The sequence below is a fragment of the Scyliorhinus canicula genome, chromosome 21 (genome assembly GCF_902713615.1).
Source record: "Scyliorhinus canicula chromosome 21, sScyCan1.1, whole genome shotgun sequence".
Taxonomy (NCBI): domain Eukaryota; kingdom Metazoa; phylum Chordata; class Chondrichthyes; order Carcharhiniformes; family Scyliorhinidae; genus Scyliorhinus; species Scyliorhinus canicula.
In genome coordinates, this window is record NC_052166.1 from 66,456,382 (window position 1) to 66,480,036 (window position 23,655).

Consider the following 23,655-nt stretch of genomic DNA (forward strand, 5'->3'; position numbering starts at 1 on the left):
TTGTATTTGTATAATAATCTTTATTATTATCACAAGTAGGCTTACATTAACACTAAAAATCCCATCTGCCACCTGTTCGGGTACCGAGAATTCAGTGTCCCCAATTCACCTCACAAGCACATCTTTCGGGACATGTGGGAGGAAACCAGGGCACCCGGAGGAAACCCACGCAGACACCGGGAGAATGTGCAGACTCCGCTCAGCCAGTGACCCAAGCCGGGTCTCAAACTTGGGTCCCTGCCACTGTGAAGCAACAGTGTGAACCGCTGCTAACGTGCCGCCCATGAGAGTATGGAAGCCGTGGCTAACTTCTCTCCTTGAGTCAGGGTGCGGTGGATGGGATGGTGGAACCAGACTACGGATAGATGTGGAATGTTTGTCTTGGTTTCCTTCCCCCTCCCTCAAGTCTTTACTGTTTCTCTGGGACAATTTTGTTGTTTTGTTGGAAATGGGCATGTAAGAGAATAGGTAGAATCTAATCAGTATCACTTTTTGACTTGTGGGTGGGGGGGATTAATTTTGACCTTGTGATGGTGTGAAAAGCAGGTTATGCTGTATCAGCCACCCATTAGACATTTCCATTGAAGTCAAAATGGAACAGCCCATTATCCTGGTGTTTATCCTGTTGAATATGTTTCTTATGGTAGCTTGTGACTCAATTTTTTTTTTTAAAGTATGAAAGTAGAGGAAGTAAAGCACCTACGTGACTATAATGTTTGTCTTTGAAATATGCTGAACTAGGTCTCGTTTCTTTTTACTTTCTGCAGGGATTGCTGAAAAAACATGAAGCATTTGAAACTGATTTCACTGTTCACCGTGATCGAGTACATGATGTTTGTGCTAATGGAGAGGAACTGATAAAGAAGGTGAGAGACTTATAAAAATATTGTTTTGTATGTTCTTGCCGTTATTTTCTGTGGTTGCCTAGAGTGCTGTAATGTAACAACACATGATTAACAAAACATTTTTTATTTCTGGAATTTTTAACCATTTTTCTTTTGACTCTTTTCCCCCTCTTAGCAACCCAAAGATTGAGCCAAACCAGATTTTCTTTGCTGAAAGGATCCATGCTAAGATTTACTCTTTTGAAACCCTGCACCCCATCATTGTTTTAATTACTTAAAACTGCGTGCCTGTGCAAAATTTTTTTTTACGCTCAGGTACCAGTTACATTTTAATGAAAACCTTTTTTGTCAACCTGTCATTGGTAAGAAGCCTGGGCAAAGAGGGGTACTGTCTACCCCCACAACCACACACTCCATTCACAGATACTGGCAGCAAAATAAAATCGACAGGCAGGGCCACATCGGCCTCTGTCTGTTAGAAATGATACGACATTCAATCGAGAGACGCACGATCGATAATCAGCAAAACAAAAAGATGCCAGCTAGTCAATGATAAGTTATATTTTTAAATCCAAGTTGGCATGCACAATTCTCTTTTAATAAAATCAAACACGGGCAGGGTGTGAGTGAACTCTGGATGAGATTCAGGCCCAGTCCTTGATCATTAACTGTAGCTTCTTGCCCAGACTGTAATCTTCTCGTCAAAATCAGACACACACACTTTTCAAACTCTTTCACCAGTGCAGTCCCGCTCTCCACCTATTGAAAAAGACAGAGTTCTTTTTTTTAAATAAATTTAGAGTACCCAATAATTTTTTCTAATTAAGGAGCAATTTAGCATGGCCAAGTCACCTAACCTGCACATCTTTTTGGGTTGTGGGGGCGAAATCCATGCAGACACGGGGAGAATGTGCAAACTCCACACGGACTGTGACCCAGGGCCGGGATTCGAACCCAGGTCCTCAGTGCCGTAGGCAGCAATGCTAACCACTGTGCCACCGTGCTGCCCTAAAAAGACAGAGTTCTTGCCTGGGGTGAAGATGGGTCAGCCGTACATCCCCATCCAGATTAAGCAGTTTTCATTTTGTCCAGAAGATTCAAACTGCAATACACAAAATCCCATTACTCTGAAGGTACTTCAGGTACTTTCAATATTGAAAAATCCCACGCCTGGCAAATCTCACACCATATTCCAGCAAAAGTGACTCTCATTGGGGTACGGGTGCAACACACACTGACTCTCACTGGGGTATGGGTGCCTGTGCAAGATATTAACGTTGCAGCTTAGTCAAAAACTGACTAATCAATTGCGTGAGATTTACTGATTTGAGAGTCCGAGAGTGTTCTGACTCAAACCTGAACCCAGAAGGTGAAGCGAGTACATAGGCTACGACACGAGATATCCTGTTATAAACATTCAAAACATTTTGTTGAGTATTGCTGAAAAAAATAACACCAGGTGTGCAGACTATAAAACACAAGCGAATACTGTAAATATGTTTAAACTTGGTGAACATTATCTCCAGTGTTAATACATTTCCTGTTTGCAGAACTAAATATTTTGTGGTGATTGCCCAGTTACTTGCTAAACTTTTTCAGTAAGGAACTAACCATCAGGGTCAAAAATGCCTTGAGTGTGATTTTCAATTTATGCTGAATTTGCTACTTTTCAACAGAGTTGGAGTAACAAACCTACTGAATAGTGTATGGGAAACCCACGAGGGTGGCAGTAATTCAAAAAGAAACCACCTGCTATTTTAGGACAAGGACTAGGTTATTAACTGTAGTCTTGTCTGTATCATCCATATCTTTTTTTTAAATTTAAGAGTACCCAATTTTTTTTTTCCAATTAAGGGGCAATTTAGCGTGGCCAATCCACCTACTCGGCACATCTTTGGGTTGTGGGGGTGAGATCCACGCAGACATGGGGAGAATGTTCAAACTCCACACAGACGGTGACCCAGGGCCGGGATCGAACCCGGGTCCTCAGCGCCGTAGGCAGCAGTGCTAATCACTGCTCCACTGTGCCGCCCCATCATTACCCTATTAAAAAAAGAATTGGGGCAATCTTGGGGAAGAAAGGGGAAAGCTTCATGGGGTCCTTATTTGTTGCTTTCAGTGATTCCTTTTGCATATACGGGCTAGAACAGGATCAGCTGTGTAGCCTTCCATCCTGAAATAGCTATTATGGCACTCGCATTTTACTGCCTAGGCAAACACATGATTCCTGAATGTGAAGTGAGTAACATAGCTACAACAGCACGAGATATCCTGTTGTAAACATTAAACATTTTGTTGAGTATTACTGAAAAAAAAACATTTTATTTATATTTTTAATTCAGGAGATTTTAATTTCATATAATACAACGGCGCGATTTGATGGCAGCGTTGACTTAAGCGAGAGTTCAACGAGGTTATTAAATCGCGGGGCCAAAATGCAAGAACCGCGTCGGGTGCTGATCTGTTTGCGATCTAACTGGCCCCCTCCTGTTGGTGAAATCAGGATCCTGCCTTAGCGTAATGAGAAACCAATAATCACCACTTAACCCCAATCTCCATACAAATAACGGGACTGGCCCCCTATCTAACAGCCTCCCGTGATCTAACGGCCTCCTCAGCAAGTGGTCACATGGGCGCCGATTAGTACTCCTTTTTAAAAGAACATGAATCTAGTGGAAGGGTTGCTGCCGGGACACGAGTAGCCATCTTCACTCACGGGCAATGAGCCTGCAGGCCATGGGGTTGCCGCCCCAGTGCTCGGAGGGGGTGGGCTGGGGGCAGGGGGTGGAGGAGATTGGTGTTTCCGCACCCGTAGGTCTGCTATGCTGACTCCTAGATCGTGTGGTCCTGTTCTGGAGGCAACCCCAGCCCGCTTGCTCCAACGACCACCCATAACTCCCACTAACCGCGGAGGCTACAGGCTGCGCGACTGAAGGCTCTTGTTGATTGGAAATTGGCAGTCGCCGTTAAGTGAGCACTTCACATCTCCTAGGTGGATCCCAGTGGGTAGATGTGCCATGTAGCATGTGGGGGTTATTGCCTAGCATCCCAATCAGAATGTGATGCCTGAGCACTGCGGGAGGCAATGTCATGGACACAATGACCAACACCCATTGGGTTGGGCCCCAGCACTGGGGACAATACGACAACCATTGCAACCAGAGGGTGGGTGTGTGCACCAGGAAAGGAACCAGCGCCAGGTAATATTATGTGTGGGTTTCAGCGAAAGAGACATCCAGGGCCACCATGTCCAGGGTGATGCAGTATGACAATGGTGTTCAGCCCGCATTGCGGAGGAAAATATGGGGGCTGGCATTTTGGTCGACGTCAATGGTTTTTATTATTCCGGGTGCTGACTCCGAGTCACGCCGCTGTCAGTGGGGTGGGTCTCGTGGGAGCGGATGTCAATTCCTGGAAAGAGAAAACCATTCAGCTGGGTTTAAACCCCTTCAGATCTTTTGATCAGCAAACCTTTCATTAATTTCTCATTGATAGTGATTTTACTAGGCTGTGATTGGCAGCTTCCACCTCACACACCCAGCTGTCAGCATTGTTCAATTCATCGCCCTCATGGTTGTGTGACTTTGAAGTGGCAGCTGCTGCTTCTTGTGCCTGACCCAATTGAGGGTTAAAGCAGTGATTTTTTTCACTGCCTCTGTCTGGACTGCTCTCTAGCTTCCAGACTGTAGTCTGTCTTCTGGGAGGACTTCCTGATAGGGGTCTGTCTTTTGGGGGGGGGGGGGAGGATTCCAGACAGGAGTCTCTCTGTTCTGGGGTCTCTTAGTGGGGGTCTCAATTTAGGGGGCCTAAGAGGAGGTTGGGGGGGGGTCTCTTTTAATGAGGGTGTCTCTGATGGCGGGGTCTGGAGGGCATGGGGTGGGCAAGTCTTGCATTACGGGAGGGAGGGTGGCCCTTCAATGGAATTTGGGGGATACTCCCCCCGGGCCACCACGAGGTCCACCACGTCAGGCACACGCTTGTCAAGACCAGTGTCAATTCATGCCCACGTGATTCCCGGCCCAGAGGACCGGAGAATCATAAGAGCCTGTAGAATATGGTGCCCGGCCCGTTAATTGGATGCAAATGGGTCTTAATGACTCATTTGCACCTTCCCGCTGGCACAGGGCGAGAACCTCGATCCTGACACCAGCGGGAGGGGGGGTGGGGGGGCGGTCTGCAGCATTGGAAATTCCGCTAGTGGCAGATCATGGCGGAGAATTCAGCCCCTGATTTATGGCTTTGTTGAAACGGATGTTTTTAATATACGAGTAATTGAATTCATCTCCCTTTTTAACCATTTCACCCCAGAAGGTATTGACGACTTGGTGAGTGCAGTTCCATGGGTGCTAGTGGCCCTCTGATAATCCGTCTGCCCCAACGTCGATGGTTTATGCGCAAGTCTTGACTGGGCACGTTGGCAGGTGATAGTAATAGGGGCAACACAGCTAAATTGTGTCCTCACACAGCAGCCGTACAGACTTCGGCAGAAGCAGCTGGGGGTGGGAACCCTGAGCATCTTAACCCATGGCACCCATTAATTGTAGTACTCCCTAAAATCACATCGGGACTGAACTTTGGACGTTGAGCCTGAGGGTCTTAGCACCTGCTGAATAAACTGAGCCATTCAATATTGACTTACAGTACAAAGGATTTTTCTCTCTTTTTGTTTAATTCCTATTCCTCCCGTACCACATTGTTGCATTAAATACCCCTAGATTCCAAGATTGATTCAGATGCTCTTCAAACCGTGACCATGATTTCCGAATAATTCAATGCTTCCCTTTTTTATTTTCAAGACACAAATTAGAAAGCGTTTACCAATATGTTTTGAATTATCACCACTCTTGAAATTACTTATTGGAGCTTGTAAACCTTGTGCATTAATTAGTGTGTATACTGCAAAGCAATAACCTATATTGTTCAATATCACCAACAGAACAATCATTATGTAGAGAATATTGCTGCAAAGATGAAGGGATTGCGAGCGAAAGTGACAGAGTTGGAGAAGGCGGCTGCTCAGAGGAAGGCAAAGCTGGATGAGAACTCTGCATTCTTGCAGTTTAACTGGAAGGCAGATGTAGTTGAGTCATGGATTGGTATGTTTCTGGGCAATCCTGAGTGGATAGATCATCAAAAGCTTACTATTGTGATTGTGCACTTGATCAATTAAACCAAAACTCATGTGGAAACAATAAACATATTTTCAATGTTATACATAAATTGTCATTTAATAGTACAGAGCCTGAGTGTTGCTGGAAAAAGACAGTTGTTGAAGCTTTTCATCCTGCACGCATTAGGACAATTCGCAAGAATACCAAATTGTAAGAACAACAACAATTTATACTGCATGAGAAGAGTAATGATTGGTTCGCAAGTGGACTCTGTCCGAGGCATTGCCATGAATACAAAAAAGACAAGCTTTGTTTAAATTTAAACCTTAGCAGTTAACTATCAGTTAAACAAAACTTGGCAGTTAACTAGAAGTTAACTGGTGCATTCTCCATTGCAACGCCTCTACCAATCAGAGCCCACCTGCTGCCAATTAGTACTCTTCCCATGCAGTACAAATTGTTGTTCTCTTTCCAATCTGTTATTCTTGCGAATTGCCGGATGAGAACAAGACAAAAAGCTTTGTCTTTTTTCACCAATATATAAATTACTAGGAGCTATACTGTTCCTGGCAATCCTTAACCACCATGTTCAATTTGAACATTTCAAATTTGTTTTGGGATGTTTACCATTTTAAAGGTGTCACATAGATAACACATTGTGTTATTTGTATTATTATTTGTATTATTAAATTAGATTAATTTTAATTAAAGGATAAACATGCATTATATAGTTTCTTTAACATCCTCAGGAAATCCCAAAGCTCTTAACAACCAATATTGTCACTGTTATGTAGGCAGATGTGATGGTCAATTTATATAAGCAATGACTAACTAATCTGTTACTTGCTTTGGTCGAGAGAGAAACTTTGGCCAGCTCCTTGCTACTCTATCAATGCAACATCTTTCACATCCCCTTGAAAAATTGTACTTTTATGTAATTTGTGATTTGGTAAAGGTATGATGGGTTACAGAACCAAGGTAGATAAATGGATGTACGGTACAGGTCAGCCATGATTTTGATTAATAATGGAATAGGCTCAAGGGACTGAAGTGGTCTTGAACCCACAATTTAGCTCCATTAATTGAACCACATCAACACTGCCAAAGTACTTTGATCCCCTAAGATAGCATCTAATCTTTGAATACCCCACCGATATGTGACACCAGAAACTTGGTGTTCTGTCACTATTTAGTTTCTCAGTTAATAGAGATGCCTCGTCATTGACATTTATGACACTTGACTCTTATTGCAAGAGACTGTTATTTAAGTGATTTGAAAGTGGTTTTCTACTCGATTAAAGCAAAGATACCAACGTCCTTTTGCTAGCATATGGGGTGGTATTCTCTAGTCCCCAGCTGTATATTTCTTGGCGGACTGACATTCGTTGGTGGCGGGATTCTCTATTTCCACTGCTCGTCAATTGGATTTTCCATTCAAGCCACCCCATGCCGCAAGAAAAGAGAAAGATGGGGAGGTTTGTGAGAGAATTCCAGAGCATAAGACCTAGGTAGCCAAAGTTGTCACCAATGTTGGAGTGACAGAAATTTGGAATAGTTGCTCGTGGGAATCGGTTTACATGCCTTCAGCCATAAATGTGATTTTTAGTCTCTCTCCCTTAGGTGAGAAAGAGAACAGTTTGAAGACAGATGATTATGGGCGTGATCTCTCCTCCGTACAAACGTTGCTCACGAAACAGGTAACCAGCTTCCTTCATGGGGGAGGTATTGTCACTGGACTAGCCAGACAAATTTTCTTAAATTCATAACTTAAAAAGAAACTAAATAAATAATTAATGTCAAAAAGAAGCCTGAAACAGATTATCTGCAACTGGGGGTGGGGAGATCCTCAATCTAAGTGAGGACTGAACTAACCCAGCCGCCCTACCAACCCAACAAACTGAACTAACCCTACCAACCCAACCGCTCTCCCTCGCCCCAGCCCCACCCATCCTCCCAATAGCTAAAAAAAGGCGGGGGGGACAGGCACAAATCACATTCCACATAATTAACTCAATAGGATTCTGCAAGATCAGGATAATCAACAATATAGGGTACCATGCCCACATTTCACACCTCCCTGCAGGAAAAAGGCAGCAACAAAACATCAACAACATGGCAACAGAGAGCAACGTCCAGGATTACAGAAGAACCACAGGGTAATTTGCAGGATAAGGACATCCTCCATGTTACACAAGAAGACTGAGGGCAAGGCAGATCAGCGTGCTTTCTTCAGAATCTCCTAAGGATTCCAATGATCGAAGCACGAGACACTATCACTGCCACCAGGCTCTCAGACAGGTGGTCCACAACCTAGGCCCCAGCCAGGGGAGAACAAACAACCTGGCGGACTCGATCATTTCCAAACCCTCACGCTATGCATCGAGAGGACAGGACACAAGGGACCAGCGATGGGTGGCCAAAGACCAGATACGTTGTGCTCCATCGAATCTGATGCAACCAATCTCCAATTTAGGATTACCAAAGCATGGCAGCCAATTTTCCAACACTGTCGGGAGCTCTCCTCTCAGTTTTAGAGGGACTGGGCTCAGGGACACACCCCGTCCGGTTACCCTCTCCTGAACCAGCAGGATGGATGTCACACCATGCACAGGAATTTGCCAACGTGATGGCAGGTTCCCTCGCCAGGCAATGTGTTCTTTCAAGTGTAAGAACCTTATTGTGTGCCTCCACCGTTCTCGTGGCCCGCAGTTCTTCAAAGTGAGCGTTAATGACCTGCACCACAGAGCAGAGAACTCAGCCAAGACAACATCTACGATGATGGCCATCATCCAGATGCATGTAGCACCATCATGGTGAGAGCCCGCTCAGCAGCAACTGCACCACTGCAAGCTGGACCTCACTCCGACCACCACAAATAAATGAGCATTTAAATATTTTATCTCACAACACCAGTCAGAAGCATCCAGGGACATAGCACATGTCATGTAACCCAGAAAAGGTGAACTCTTCTGCACTGTAGTATTCTGTGATTCTGATTAAAGAATGAGCAGAGCTGGAGCTCGTGGAAACACAACCACTCCAGCGCTCTAATCACATGACTCCCGATACCATTATTCTAATTGAAGCTATTTCTTCTTTTTTGGTTAGAACCTCAATTCATTCTATAGCAAGAGGACATGTTTGATCCTTGCTGCCAGTCAGTGATTGCCAATGAAAAATGAGTTGAGAGAAGCCTGGGAAAATCCTTTCTTTAAACGCGTCGCTGCTTCTCCTTGCACCCGTCCATCCCCACTCCATTAATGCCATTCCGCAACATGGCTCAGTTTAGTTATCCCGCACACCATGTGAATAAAGATGTTAAACTAGACCCTGACACTGGATGACTTGCTTCTCCCACAGAGGTTGGCAACACAATTTTCATAGGGGTTAATACCATCACTGTCTGCCTTAACTGTATTAGCAAACAGTAAACATAAAACCTTTATTTTTCTTCACAGGAAACGTTTGATGCTGGGCTGCAGGCTTTCCAACAGGAAGGGATCACTAATATTACAGCATTGAAGGACCAGTTACTGGCAGCGAAACACATTCAGTCCAAAGCTATTGAAGCCCGCCATGCTTCATTAATGAAAAGGTGGAATCAGCTTTTGACCAATTCTGGTGAAAGGAAGAAGAAATTGCTTGAAGCACAGGAACATTTCAGAAAAGTAAGCAAATGTAAAATGTAATTCCTGGTGGTTAAGCAGCTGGTCCACTGTTGTGAATTTATTCTACTTTGAACTGGGAGGTGTGTGCAATGTGTTAACAATTACTGAAGAAACCTCAAATCCACTTCCTCCACCACCGATGCAATGTGGTGTGTCCAATGTGGTGTGCAGTGTGTACTATTGATACATGATGCACTGCAGTAACATGCCAAGGTTTCTTCAGCAGCACCTCCCAAACCCACATCTGCCACCATCTAGATGGACAACAGCAGCAGCCAAATGAGAACTCCACCACCTGCCAGTTCCCCGCCAAATCTTGGAAATATATTGTTATCTCCCCCCCCCCCCCCCACACACACACACACACACACACCACATGGACTGCAATGGTTCATGAAGGTAGCTCACTATCATCTTCTCAAGGGCAATAAATGTTGGCCTCGCCAGCAAGCAAACATCCCATGTCTTATTTACTGCAATTATTGAACTCTCGTTCATTCTTTCCCACAGCTTGAAGATCTTTTCTTGACCTTTGCGAAGAAGGCTTCAGCCTTTAATAGTTGGTTTGAGAATGCCGAGGAGGACCTCACAGACCCTGTGCGTTGCAACTCTCTGGAGGAGATCAAGGCCCTGCGCGAGGCTCATGAGGCTTTTCGTTCATCATTAAGCTCAGCTCAGACTGACTTCAGCCAACTGGCTGAGCTTGATCACCAGATCAAGAGTTATCGGATGTTTTCTAACCCCTACACCTGGTTCACCATGGAAGCCCTGGAGGAAACCTGGAGAAACTTGCAGAAAATCATAAAGGTAAGAACTGTTCTTTAGGATGTAAGCAAGTGTGTGGTTACACAATAAGACACAACTTTACCCTCATTTGGTGTTTCCTAATACACGTTGGACAGACTCACACTAAATGGGCCAAATGGCCTATCCTTGCTCCTGATTTGGATGTTCTGCTAATTTATGATGTAGGAGAGGCCTGGAAGATGGCTGGTTTGACACTTTTGGATGGTGTCAAGATTCTTTTGCTGCCTCATAATAGTGGAATGATGGTCGACATGCTCATTGTAAAGGGTGCAGTAGGTACCCTAAACTGTACCACAGTAGGGGCAGCATGGTGGCCTAGTGGTTAGCACAACCGCCTCACGGCGCTGAGGTCCCAGGTTCGAATCCCGGCCCTGGGTCACTGTCTGTGTGGAGTTTGCACATTCTCCCCGTGTCTGCGTGGGTTTCGCCCCCACAACCCAAAAATGTGCAGAGTAGGTGGATTGGCCACACTAAATTGCCCCTTAATTGGAAAAAATAATTGGGTAATCTAAATTTAAAAAAAAAACTGTACCACAGCACAGTCATCCCACAACATGGGGCTGTCCATTCCATAAGTAGGCCTCCAGACATTAAAATTCTTATTGATTATTTTTAGGTGTAACCCATTATTTTTCAGAACACCAAAGAAACAATAGTGATCAATTCTGCTGTTACATTTGCTGTTGTAGTTTTACAAGTACATGCTTTTTAAGGATGTTCTTTAAGGATGTTTATAATTCATTATGGGGTCAGCTGGACTTTTTTAATGTTCATATTGAAAATTATCGTTTAGAATCTTTATAAACGTCACTGTATCCCCTTATCTATCCCATCTGTAATTCCAGTAAATTAAGTTAAATGCCACGAGCCTCTCCTGAGCTTTTGTTGGCTCACTAATCAGTCCCAGCTCCTTCCAATTAAATACTCATCCCATCTAATATCTTCTGCACCACCCAGATTCGATTCACCAGCCTGTGCTGTATTGCCTTTTGTGCAGTATGACCTGCTCAGAGCTTTGTATTTAAGTTTTGGTGAGTGTTAAATCCTTGGATCATCAGGAGGCATGGTGGCACAGTGGTTAGCACAGCTGCATACGACGCTGAGGACCCGGGTTTGATCCCGGCCCCGGGTCACTGTCTGTGTGGAGTTTGCACATTCTCCCCAAACCAAAGATGTGCAGGTTAGGTAGACTGGCCACGCTAAATTACCCCTTAATTGGAAAAAAAAAATAATTGGGCACTCTTAAATTTATATTTTAAAAAGTTATTAAAAAGAAATTCTTGGAAGGGCAGCACGGTGGCGCAGTGGTTACCTGAGGTCCCAGGTTCGATCCCGGCTCTGGGTCACTGTCCGTGTGGAGTTTGCACATTCTCCCCGTGTCTGCGTGTGTTTCGCCCCCACAACCCAAAGATGTGCAGGGTAGGTGAATTGGTCATGCTAAATTGCCCCTTAATTGGAAAAAATTAATTGCGTACTCTTAAATTTATTTATTTTTTTAAATCTTTGGATGATCATAGAACAATATCATAGAATTTACAGTGCAGAAGGAGGCCATTCAGCCCATCGAGTCTGCACCGGCTCTTGGAAAGAGCACCCTACCCAAGGTCAACAACTCCACCCTATCTCCATAACCCAGTAACCCCACCCAACACTAAGGGCAATTTTGGACACTAAGGGCAATTTATCATGGCCAATCCACCTAACCTGCACATCTTTGGACTGTGGGAGGAAACCGGAGCACCCGGAGGAAACCCACGCACACACAGGGAGGATGTGCAGACTCCGCACAGACAGTGACCCAAGCCGGAATCGAACCTGGGACCCTGGAGCTGTGAAGCGATTGTGCTATCCACAATGCTACCGTGCTGCCCCCTGTACACTGTTTGGTTTTCTCTGCTATGGCACTGAAACAATTTTATTCATCATTCAACAGGAGCGTGAGCTGGAATTGCAGAAGGAACAGAGGCGGCAGGAAGAGAATGATAAATTACGTCAGGAATTTGCGCAACATGCAAACGCTTTCCACCAGTGGCTGCAGGAAACCAGGTGATGCATCGTTAAAGTATATTGTATAGAATCCTGAGTGATGAAGTATATGTATAATATTCAAGATACTGGAGCATCTTTGTATTTTGTAGTGAGGCTGTGTTTTTTCAAATGATACCAGGACTCCATAGGGTAAACCTTGAGGACAGGTTGCATAGACTAGACTTGTATTACCTAGAATATAAAAGAGAATCTTTTATCTGATACGGGGAGCCCAGAACAAGGGGACATAACCTTATAGCCAGGTCATTCGGGGATGATGTCAAAAACATTTCTTCACAAGAAGAGTGACGAAAATCAGAAACTGGCACTTGGTGCCAATAGCAGATTTCAAAATTAAGATTAATGGATGCTTTTTGGGCAAGTGTAGTAAGGGTTAGGAAACCGAGGTGGGTAGATAGAATTGTGGTACAGATCAGCTGTGAATTAATTGAATGTCGATCAGGCTTGAGGGGCTGAATGGCCTCCTCCTGTTTCTATGTGTCTAACCTGCAATTATTGGCTCTTCTTCTTCGTGAGCTTACACAATGAATGTTGGCAAGCTCTTAAACAACGTGGCACAGGAGTGGAGTGCAATCCGGTCCTTGCCTGCTGGCAACACTGGTGCACTTTTCAAGCCGGTAGTGCTGGCTGACCGTCTGGAGCACATACCCTGACTGAACTGCCTCTGCCCTTCACTGGCATAAACAAACACTGTAGGAACTCGCGATTGCTTTGGATGAGTCCTGTTGACTCGATTTCAGTCGGGGATAAAACTGGGTAGTGATGTGGGGAGGCTTTCCGCGTCTAAGATCCTGTTAAGATCTTTTATTTTAAACTTATCACTTGTACAAATTCCTGTTTTTGTTTATCATTTACAAATGTTTGAGAGATTTATTTTGGACATGGTGAATCAGTAATTTCACCCAGGAGATCGCACATTACTTTGTCCCTATGAAGTGCCAGTGTCTGTGTTAGCTCCGTATGGAGCTGTCTACTCTTATCCTGTTTCCCTGCTTTTAATCCTCGGCCTTTTCAGCGTTTCTTTAATTCCCGCTTGAATGTTCTGGTGAACTCGACTTCATGAGTTGTGGTAATAATGTGTCCTATATTCAAATAGGCTTTTGCATGGAAAAGATTCTACCATCTCTATGATACTGAACGTGTTTGTTAAATGTCTCTGTTCAGTAATATTGCTCTGCCATGCCTTTAATGATGGTTACTGATGTTTTTTGTATTTTGGTGAATTTACAGTTTGATGCCGATTAATGAATTTTGTTGTTCTCTCCCCTCCTTGCCCCATCTGGAATTTCCTCTCCTCTCCTCCTGATGCTTCGATGCTGTCTACAGGACATACCTACTGGATGGGTTAATATCGCTTTTTGTTTTGTACTTTGCTGTGATCTCGTCTGCCTCTTTCGTGCTGCAGCCTTTTATGTGTTCCCTTTCTCTTGAATAATGATGGGAACGTGGGGTGGGCTGAAATAATGATGGGAATGTGGGGTGGGTTGGTCAACAATTTAACTGACCATCAGGTCCAAAGCATGTTGGTGAAAGTGACTGTTCTATTCAATAAATAAATAAGAAAATGAGATCCATAGAATCCCTACAGTGCAGAAGGAGGCCATTCGGCCCTTCGAGTACGCACTGACCCTCCAAGTGAGCACTCTGCCAAGGCCCATACCCCGCCCTATCCCCGTAACCTCGTGTATTGATCAGGTCCACCACTAACCTGCACATCTTTAGATTGTGGGAGGCAATCAGAGGAAACCCACACACACTGGGAGAAAGTTTGTAAAATATTAGTCACATTCCCATTTGGAGGATAGAAATTGGTGGTACTGAAGGTGGAGTGGTTAAGGCTGAGATTTAACGTCTATTGCCTGCATATTTCCACAGTCCTGCTTAACCCTTGGAAGCCTGACTTCAGTTGGAAAGTTGTCTCAACGGAAATTCCAGTGCCTGCTTCAGCACGCTGTTCAGTTGGTAGCACATAAATTTACACTATGTAGTCAGTAGACTGCGAAACAAAGAGTGGATGTGTAGACCAGCTAAGACAGGCCAATGAGTGAATGGAACTTGAATAGGACCGGATGAGAGTGAACATTAAAACATTTGGGTGCGCAGACTCCACAGGGTTACTGTTTGGAGTCAAAAGACTCCTTTTACGGCATGAGCTTGTGGGAAGTTATATTTGAACATTGTCCTCAGTTCTGAGCTCGTTTTTATATTTGTTTTCTTTCCTTTTCGATCTCATCTTTTTCCTACTAGTATAGCGTATCGTCGTGTCATTCATGTGTATCAGTATGAAGTTGGGGATGATCTGACTGGAAGGTTTTTCTATCTTTCCTACTGTTTTTTTCTGTGTTATTTATAATGCACTTGCTGTCTGAATGGGGCTCAACTCTGATACTAACATCACTGCCATAAGCTCGCAGCTTTTATAGTAAATGCTTCTTGTGTAAAAGAAATGGTGTGCTGCCATAATATTTCTCCCCCCCCCCCCCCCCCCCCAAGCACTGTTAGGTGTAACATTGCATGTGGTAACTGGTGGCAACAGGTCCCAGTTGACTTTTTGCCTGGAGTGAGAGAAATGAGGGATGGCTGAACTTCGATTGTGTCATGGAGACTTTATTCTCACTCTTGCCTGAAGGCATTGATGCCTTCCTGGCACTTGCAAATCCTGCCAACTGGTCAATATGACCACCACTGTGTCAGCTTGTTCTCTAGCCACTGGATGCATTATAATCTATTCTGCGCTCGCCAAACTTGTATAAATGTGCAATGCGACCAAGAGTAGCTCCCTAAAAATCAGGAGCAGAAAGCTGAGCTGATCTCTCCCCCCCCCCCCCCCCCCCGGCAACACAACACAAAGATACCAAGGTTAATTTGGAGACTTTGTAACGCCTCCCTGACTAGGTATAAGTGAATTTGGCACAGAGATTGAACCCGTACCTTGCTGATCCATGTGGTTCACTGCTCCTGAGTCCAACGGAAAGCAACAGCTTTGGTTTCTGTAATTGGCTTAAAGCTTCCAGTGCCCAGGTGACATATGTATAAGCAGCCATCTCACCTCTCATATGCCCCATGAGATTTCATTTGATTCAAGGATTGTTCAACCCAGACTGTTTATGCAGCACTAGAGACTGAGGGTAGATCTTTACGATTCCCACTGGAGATTTGAAACCAATTCAGCACTCTCCGGAATTGATTTCCTTTTGTGCCATCTGATGCGAAGCTTAATTCCGATCATTCTGTTCTAAACCTGGAATGGTGATATCCCTCTTTGCAGTTTGGACTTCAAGATGTTTGGCATGGTTGCCAGATGTTACTTAAAAGTCTTGAATTTAAGCTTGTAAAAATTGGTTTGTTTATTCACATGGTCTAAACATGAATCCCCTTATTAGCAGACATTACCCTGTTGCATCATATGTCCATTCATCCACACACAGCTGCAGGTTATATGCCCTGAGACAGCAAGTCCAGCTCACTTTCAACTTGACAAGTCCAAATGTATATGTGTTGATTCTTGGAAATCTGAATGATCCCTTTGTCTGAACAGAGCATGTAAGAGACACAGAGTCTTGTAGACAGCCATTTGACCAAACCATTTGGTCCTGAATGATGACTGCACTGAGATATTCTATTTTTGAGAAATGGTGCATCCATTCTGGATGGATATGATGTTTGTCCCACATTGGTTACATTCATGTTGCATCGTCGTTGATTACCTTGTGGCTGGTTCACGTTGATTTTCAACAAATAGCATGACATCAGTGAAGAAGTTAGCAATCTAGCTTTGCATTCAGAGAAAGGGTTTATATTCAGCCTTAGTTTTAATCTTAATGCTGTGTTGGAACTCTTATTTTACCTTCTAATGAGAGTCGATTGTCCAGTTGATTGGAGGTGTCTAAAATACAACTTTATTGCTAATTATTCACTTTACTACAATCGCATAAGAACTGAATCAAAACTTAGAAACAAAATATCAAACAATCCATAAACGGATCAAATACATGGCAAAAAAGCATAATAAAATCACTTTAAAACAAATGGATAGATGATTTAAGAATTCAGGAAGGCAGAAATTCCGGAACAATACCTCGACCACGAGGCCGTGCTTTTAAGGGAATCCTTATCTCTGGTCTAATCCCCCATTTACTCTCATGGGTTTCTAATTCTGACAAGCTGAGACCTGGCTTGTCCAAAAGAATGTCTGTACTTAGAAGATGTTTTATTAATCAAACATTGGCTATTACTTAAGATTGACTGGTGTCCATCAAAGTTAGCTCAGCGTCTACATGCACAGTCTCATGAAAATAGGTTTCTCACGCCACTGCTGGCCATAGATGTTTCTGTAACTAATTAGTTGATACATTCTAGGGCAGCACGGTGGCTCAATGGTTAGCACTGCTGCCTCACGACGCCGAGATCCCAGGTTCGATCCCGGCTGTCAGACACTGTTTGTGTGGAGTTTGCACATTCTCCCCGTGTTTGCGTGGGTTTCACCCCCACAACCCAAAGATGTGCAGGGTAGGTGGATTGGCTACGCTAAATTGGCCCTTAATTGGAAAAAATTAATTGGGTACTCTAAATTTATATTTTAAAAAATAGTTGATACATTCTTATTGCTGAATACATGAAATACAATAGTCAATTCATTATATGAAACAATGACTGTATTTTCAGTCAAGACACTTAATAATTTCACTCTTTAGCCATGCATTCAATTAGCACCTAAAACCATGAATAAATCGATAATCTTATCGTGCTGTAATTAAATCTTTTCAAAATCTCCATAGAAATCAATACTATGCAAAAGGAAGTTCAAACTTCCAGTTAATAGCTGAAAAGATGACAACAGCATTCCATATTTTAAGACATTTCCTGTAACATTTAAGGTGTTTACCGTAACAAAGACAATATCAACAATATCTTTGTTCCAGAAAGGAGTACTCACCGTATTTTTAGTACAACCAAAAAAATGCATTCCATGGGTATAGGTTACAGTCCCAAAACATAATCTTATAATTAGAACAAAACTTTAGTCACCTAGAATAGAGATTCTCTTGTTAAAATAATACTGTGTAAATTCCGCAAAGTGGGATATACACCATTTTGTTTGATCACTTCGTAAACAGCTTCCATTTATAATTAGAGACAGTTATGCAACATTATTTCAGCGTTTATTTTTACAGAACTGTTGATTCTGAACTGATTTGTGATAGCCTTGTAGCCAGGATATTACACATTATTTAAGTCTGTTTAAATCACTAAATCAGAGTCACAGCTGTGTAGAAAGACACAATTAATTCCAGATTTCACACATGCAGATCAACATTATTATCACAAACATTTTATTAATGGATCATATCCAGCTTATTTTCTCTCCCCTTATGATTCATGCATTTTCTATGTTTTGGAGACACACGGTAATTTTCTGTTGCTCCAGTAATTTGGGACTACACATTGTTCTAATAATCACCTGTCCTTTATTGCTCATTTATTAGAGCATGGCTGAGATTAGGAACTGGGTAAAATGGAGGAGGTGTGGAGATTTTGTCTCTATCGTAGGTATTGTTTTTAATTAAAGAGCCTGACCGTGTTGGATCCTATGTAACTGGATTTGGCCTGTTTAGAGGATCCTTTCTCCTAAGGTTGGTAGTATAAATTGATCATTGATTATACCTCTGATTATTGAATAAATGTGAGATTAACTCTAAAGATTTGAGTGCTCGGAAAGACTGAGATAAAGTATTTGCTGTTGTGGAACAGGGGAGGGGGAAGGGGTGCTTGGAAGCAGAAACACAATTCTTTTGTGCAGAGACTGCTTTGCATCAGACCCATTGTGCCCCTTGTCATGTCTTATTTTCTATAATTTTAGAATTCCCTTTTCCAGAGTTTCATTTTCACTGTACACTATGTCCTCCTCATTTAGAGAAGATGCAAACAATCCTTGCCCCAGATTACAAGATATTGGGCGCGATCAAACAGCCACTCTATGCCCGAAAGGCAGCTCGCCGATAGAAGCCGGGAGATCCCGTTCCCAGGATCTGCCCGCTCATAACATCTCGTGAGACGTTGCAATGTCAGTCTCTCCCATTGTGGGCGGGATCAATTTTCGGCAAATCTGCATTTTAAAGTGAGTCAGCTAATCTCACTTTCATGTGCAGTTCCCCGAGGGGTTGGGATCTATCTGCTTCACCTCGGGTGAGCGTTGTTAAGGACTGGTCTCCACAAACTGGGATCTTGGTGGAATGGACTCTTGGGGGTCTCCCAGGGGATCGGGGGCTGACAGTCCTGAATCTTGAACTTGCCATCTGAGTGACAGGATGGTGGTTAGTCAGTTATTTGAGATAACCTGCATCTATTTTTAAATGCAGGACAGGTCATAGGCATATTAATTATCCTTTTAAGTCAAAAGGGTCTGGGGAACTTGTACCTAATCCTACAGTTTGCTTAATTCTGTTAATAATCCTTTTTTATTTTGGCAACCATCTCTGATTTTTAACTGGGTAACCAATCTGCCATCTGCCCGTGGGTTCTGATCGTAATTCACTCTTTTGATGAGCATGGAATCGTCACACGGATTTTTCTTTTTTAAAAACTCACGTAAAAAACACTCGCCTGAATAGTGTGTATTGTTCTATTTGATTATTTTCTAATCATATTTAACCTGATTACCAGGTCTTGCATGGTGGAGGAATCGGGAACACTTGAATCGCAGCTTGAGGCAACCAAGGTAGTTCTGCATTCTTGCTGATTAGAACAAAGCTTTCAATTTCCGTTATTGTTTTGGGGGGGGGGGTGGTTACTGAGCTTCTATCAGGTGGAACGTCGTCTTTCCAAATTGAAGTTCTCAAAATGTAACATTTTGAAAGGACAAATAATAAAGTTGATTGATGAATCAAAACAGATGGCAGATTATCATTAAAAGGAGAGGGAAAGTTCTAAAGTTTTCCAGCACAGTTATTAAAATATTTGAAGTATGAGAAATGTTTGACTAGGAGGATTATCCATGGGTAGGGACAAGGAAAAGGGATTAGAATGGGTTGTTCCACTGGAGCTGGGGGAAAATCCTCCTCCTAGGCTGTAATGTCAGTGGATCATCTTCACTGCTTTATCTCTTGAACATTGTTTAAACCAGCACTGACTCATCAAACCGTTGATCATGTAAAGTGTTTTAATTTAAACCAAACCATCAAGTTTGATTCTAACATGGGGAAACGTTGGTGATTCATTCACTTGTATAGAAAGCAGCTGAAACACTAGTTTCAGAAAAAACTGAACGGAGATGTTTGATCCCTATATCAGACCTTTGATTCAGGAATGAAATTGGAGAAAGCATTTGGTGTAGTAATGATCTTTTATTAACAATTTGAATCCTTTCATCCTTTCGATTTGGAATGTCAACCATGCATTGGATTCTTGCACATCTGGCTGGTTGGAAGGGGGAACCAGTGATGAGCAGAGTGGGTGATAGAACCAAGTTTAAGATGTTAGGGTAGGTTCCTTGTGAGGAAGCACCTGCATTCTGACTAATATGTGCTTGTTCACAGAGAAAACACCAGGAGATTCGGGCAATGAGGAGTCAGCTGAAAAAGATTGAGGACCTTGGGGCAGCTATGGAAGAAGCCTTGATCTTGGACAACAAATACACAGAGCACAGCACTGTGGGATTGGCACAACAATGGGACCAGCTGGATCAACTGGGAATGAGAATGCAACATAACCTGGAGCAACAGATACAGGCCAGGTATTAACTAATGGCTGCACATCTCTGCACAACATGAACCTATAATTTAGTGCTCAGTTAACAAAACCAGTAGCCACAAGTTTGACACCCTCTGGTCTCCTGCACCTTTCATTCAGGGTTTATGTTTCTATAGAGTAGTCATAGAATGGTTACAGCATAGAAGGAAGCCATTCACCCCGTGTTGGGTTTCTGCAATAGCAATTCAGCCAGTCTCCTGGCCATTTCCCCCTTAGCCTTGCAAGGTTTTCTCTTCAGATAATTATTTTCTCGTTTTAAAGCAATGATTGAATCCGAATCTGTCTCCACCCACTCCAAATAACAGTCTTTCCTCACCTCACTGCTTCTTGACCCCAGCTCTCCCATCTTTCTGCCAATGGGAACCAATTCTTCCCATCTAATCTGTCCCAGATCCCTCATGATTTTGAACACCTCTATCTAATCTCTCGACCTTCTCTAAGAAGACAAGCCCCAGCGTCTCCCATCCATTAATGTAATTAAATTATTTGCTGGAACCATTCACTTTAATCTTTTCCACACCCTCTTGAATGACTTCACATCTTCCTAAAATTGTCATTCTAGAACTGGACACCAATACTCCCACTTGAGGCCGACCTAGTGTTTTTTACGGAGGTTATGTCTCTGTGCCCTTATTAATAAAACATGGGATTCTGGACTTTCTCAAACTGCCCTGCCACCTTCAATGATTTACACTGACATATTTCACCCCCACCACCCCCATCCCCCTGCACCCACTTTAGAATTGTACCCTTTAGTTTAATATTGCTTCTCCCTGTTCTTCCTACCAGAATGAATCACTTCACACTTCTCTGCACTCAATTTAATTTTCCACTTGTCCATCCATTCCACCAGCCTATGTCCTCTCGCAGTTAACACTGTTCCTCATAGTTCAGAACACTTCCAAATTTTGTGTCATTGTCCAATTTTGAAATTGTGTCCTTTATTAAAGTACAGGTCATTAGCAGAACTCGAGTCCAAAAAAAAAAAAGCGTTCACTACTATATTGTTTCCTGTCACTCATCTAATTTTATATCCATGCTGCTACTATCCACATTGCTCACAATCCTGTTACGTGGCATTTTATCAGTCTTTGGAAGTCTATGTACAAGTTAGTTAAACACGATTACAATCGAGTATACCCATGTAAGTTCCATTTTACAATAAAAAGCAATGAAAGTGGCTCCACAGGTTGGAATCCATTAGGTGAGGAGTAAACGTTCAAGAGTTAGATTGCCCTCCGATTCTCATTCGGGCTGGACGCTAACTCATTTTCTAATTGGTGTGTTATCGTATCTTATTGTTTTCAGGCAATCTGCATAATTGAGGGTTGATTTTACATATTCATGTTCCCAGTATAAACACAGCAGAGCAGGAGTCTGTACATGAAGGTCCGTTTCTCCCAGTTTTGGAAATCACAGGCATACATTTATACCCAACACTGCTCCAAGCTCACATTTGCAGACTGCACTACTTTCCCATTCACACTCGTATCAAAAACATGGATTTGTAAAATCTGTATATTTATGAAAATATCCATTTCTTTTAAATTTTATAGAAACACAACTGGCGTAACAGAGGAAGCCCTTAAAGAATTCAGCATGATGTTCAAGTGAGTGCATTTATTTGATGAAGTAATTTGTGTAGTACATTATCACTCTGCTGTCACAGTATGATATTTAACTTCATTCTTCCCCCAAGGCACTTTGACAAAGACAAATCAGGACGCTTGAACCATCAGGAATTCAAATCGTGCTTGCGCTCCTTGGGTTATGATTTGCCAATGGTAGAGGAAGGAGAACCAGACCCTGAATTTGAAGCTATTCTGGATGCTGTTGATCCCAACCGGTGAGAGCAATCTGCTATAAAATAAATCCTGGTAAAAGGAGATATTCAGCTTGGGCTTGACTAGTTTGTCCTGTGATAATCTGAGCCATACAGACAAAGACATTCCCAGCTTTGATCTGCCCTAGTTTGAGAGGGAAAATAATTATAATTTCCTTTTACATCTGATCTGACGATGCACCCCCAGTAGAATCAACACCAAATAATGGTAGTGTAGGTGAGGTGTGAGAAAGGGGTCTGCACCTTATAAAAGCTTGTATACAACCGTGTGTTTTGATGCCTTTATGCAGATAATTGAATGAAACAAAAATACTTACCATAAGATTAATCTTATGGTGTTATAATTCAGATTTAGCTACCTCTCTATCCAAAAATAGTGTAAGTTCCTCTTTAACCTCACTCAACCCATTGTAGTTGCAACAAAAATTGAGGTTATTTTTTTTAACATGTTCACGTTTGCTTAATTTGGATTGCAGAGATGGATATGTATCACTACAGGAATACATGGCCTTCATGATCAGCAGAGAAACGGAGAACGTTAAGTCTAGTGAGGAGATTGAGAGTGCTTTCCGTGCCCTTAGCTCAGAAGGAAAAGCATTTGTCACACGTGAAGAACTCTATCAGGTAATGCAGCAACTGTTTACGGTGGCTCGGGAATGGGTCCCACTCCTAATGGAACCTTTACACTGACAGTTAACTGTGGTATGCACAAGGAGCTGACAGGAATAGTTTATAATCATCTAATGATTTGATAAAACTAACTACTCAATGTACAGGAGGTTGAGCTCAACATATTAAAATTCTTCTGCCTTGTCTCTAGAACCTGTCGAGGGAACAAGCCGATTACTGCCTCTCACACATGAAGCCGTACACGGATGGCAAAGGCAGAGAGATTCCTTCAGCCTTCGACTATGTGGAATTCACACGATCGCTGTTCGTGAACTAGAAGCTCAATCTAAGCATTATCTGCTAACATTAGCTCTGCATGTCTGTGTCTAATCTTTGTGCAACTATAACTTGTTCTGTCAGACTCTGGTAAATTGGCTTGCTTTTTGTGCTGCTTGGAATTTTTTTTTTACAATAATCGTTAATGCAGTGTACTCAATAAACACTACTGATTGAAATTGGACTGTGTGTTGTATAGTTGAGAAAGGATAGGAAGACCCAGAAACTGCTGTGTGCCTCTCTATCTCTTCTGTGCCCCCCCCCCCCCCCCCCCCCCCCCCGGGTGGATTTTATTTCATTGCTTAAGTTTGAGCAGTCAGCAAAACGACCTTGCACTGTCTGAAAGGGTGGTGGAAGAAAATGCTATAACTTTCAAAAGGAAATTAGATAAATACTTTGAAGCAAACAGCAGTGTAACTAATTGGAATCAAAAAGCTACCACATGTGTACGATTTCTGTAAAGCAGCATTCTTTGGACTGTGAGGCACAAGGACAGGCTGCCACCAGGGTCTTTCGGCCACACTGGTCACTGCTGGTCTCTAACAGACTAAAAGCAAACAACTGCCAGCTTATACACTGAGACCTCTGCACTTTCTGAAAAGTGCATGGGTACCAAGGGAGGATCTGCAAAGTGTTCC

General features: G+C 42.9%; 1 protein-coding gene across 5 annotated transcripts in view; it reads left to right on the top strand.

Annotated features, from left to right (window-relative positions):
* sptan1 (spectrin alpha, non-erythrocytic 1) overlaps positions 1-23,198 on the top strand; it is a 125,247-nt gene extending 102,049 nt beyond the window's left edge. For 4 of the 5 annotated variants that reach the window (XM_038782416.1, XM_038782418.1, XM_038782419.1 and 1 more), the window contains 13 exons: positions 768-866; positions 5,782-5,941; positions 7,577-7,653; positions 9,415-9,624; positions 10,135-10,431; positions 12,365-12,477; positions 13,807-13,824; positions 19,144-19,198; positions 20,016-20,212; positions 21,786-21,839; positions 21,929-22,075; positions 22,549-22,696; positions 22,893-23,198. In XM_038782416.1, coding sequence (XP_038638344.1) covers positions 768-866; positions 5,782-5,941; positions 7,577-7,653; positions 9,415-9,624; positions 10,135-10,431; positions 12,365-12,477; positions 13,807-13,824; positions 19,144-19,198; positions 20,016-20,212; positions 21,786-21,839; positions 21,929-22,075; positions 22,549-22,696; positions 22,893-23,018 — 1,701 coding nt within the window. In that variant the 3' untranslated portion in view covers positions 23,019-23,198. The remainder of the gene's footprint in view (positions 1-767; positions 867-5,781; positions 5,942-7,576; positions 7,654-9,414; positions 9,625-10,134; positions 10,432-12,364; positions 12,478-13,806; positions 13,825-19,143; positions 19,199-20,015; positions 20,213-21,785; positions 21,840-21,928; positions 22,076-22,548; positions 22,697-22,892) is intronic. The other variant, XM_038782415.1, reaches the window with a different exon arrangement.
* Positions 23,199-23,655: the final 457 nt, after the last annotated feature.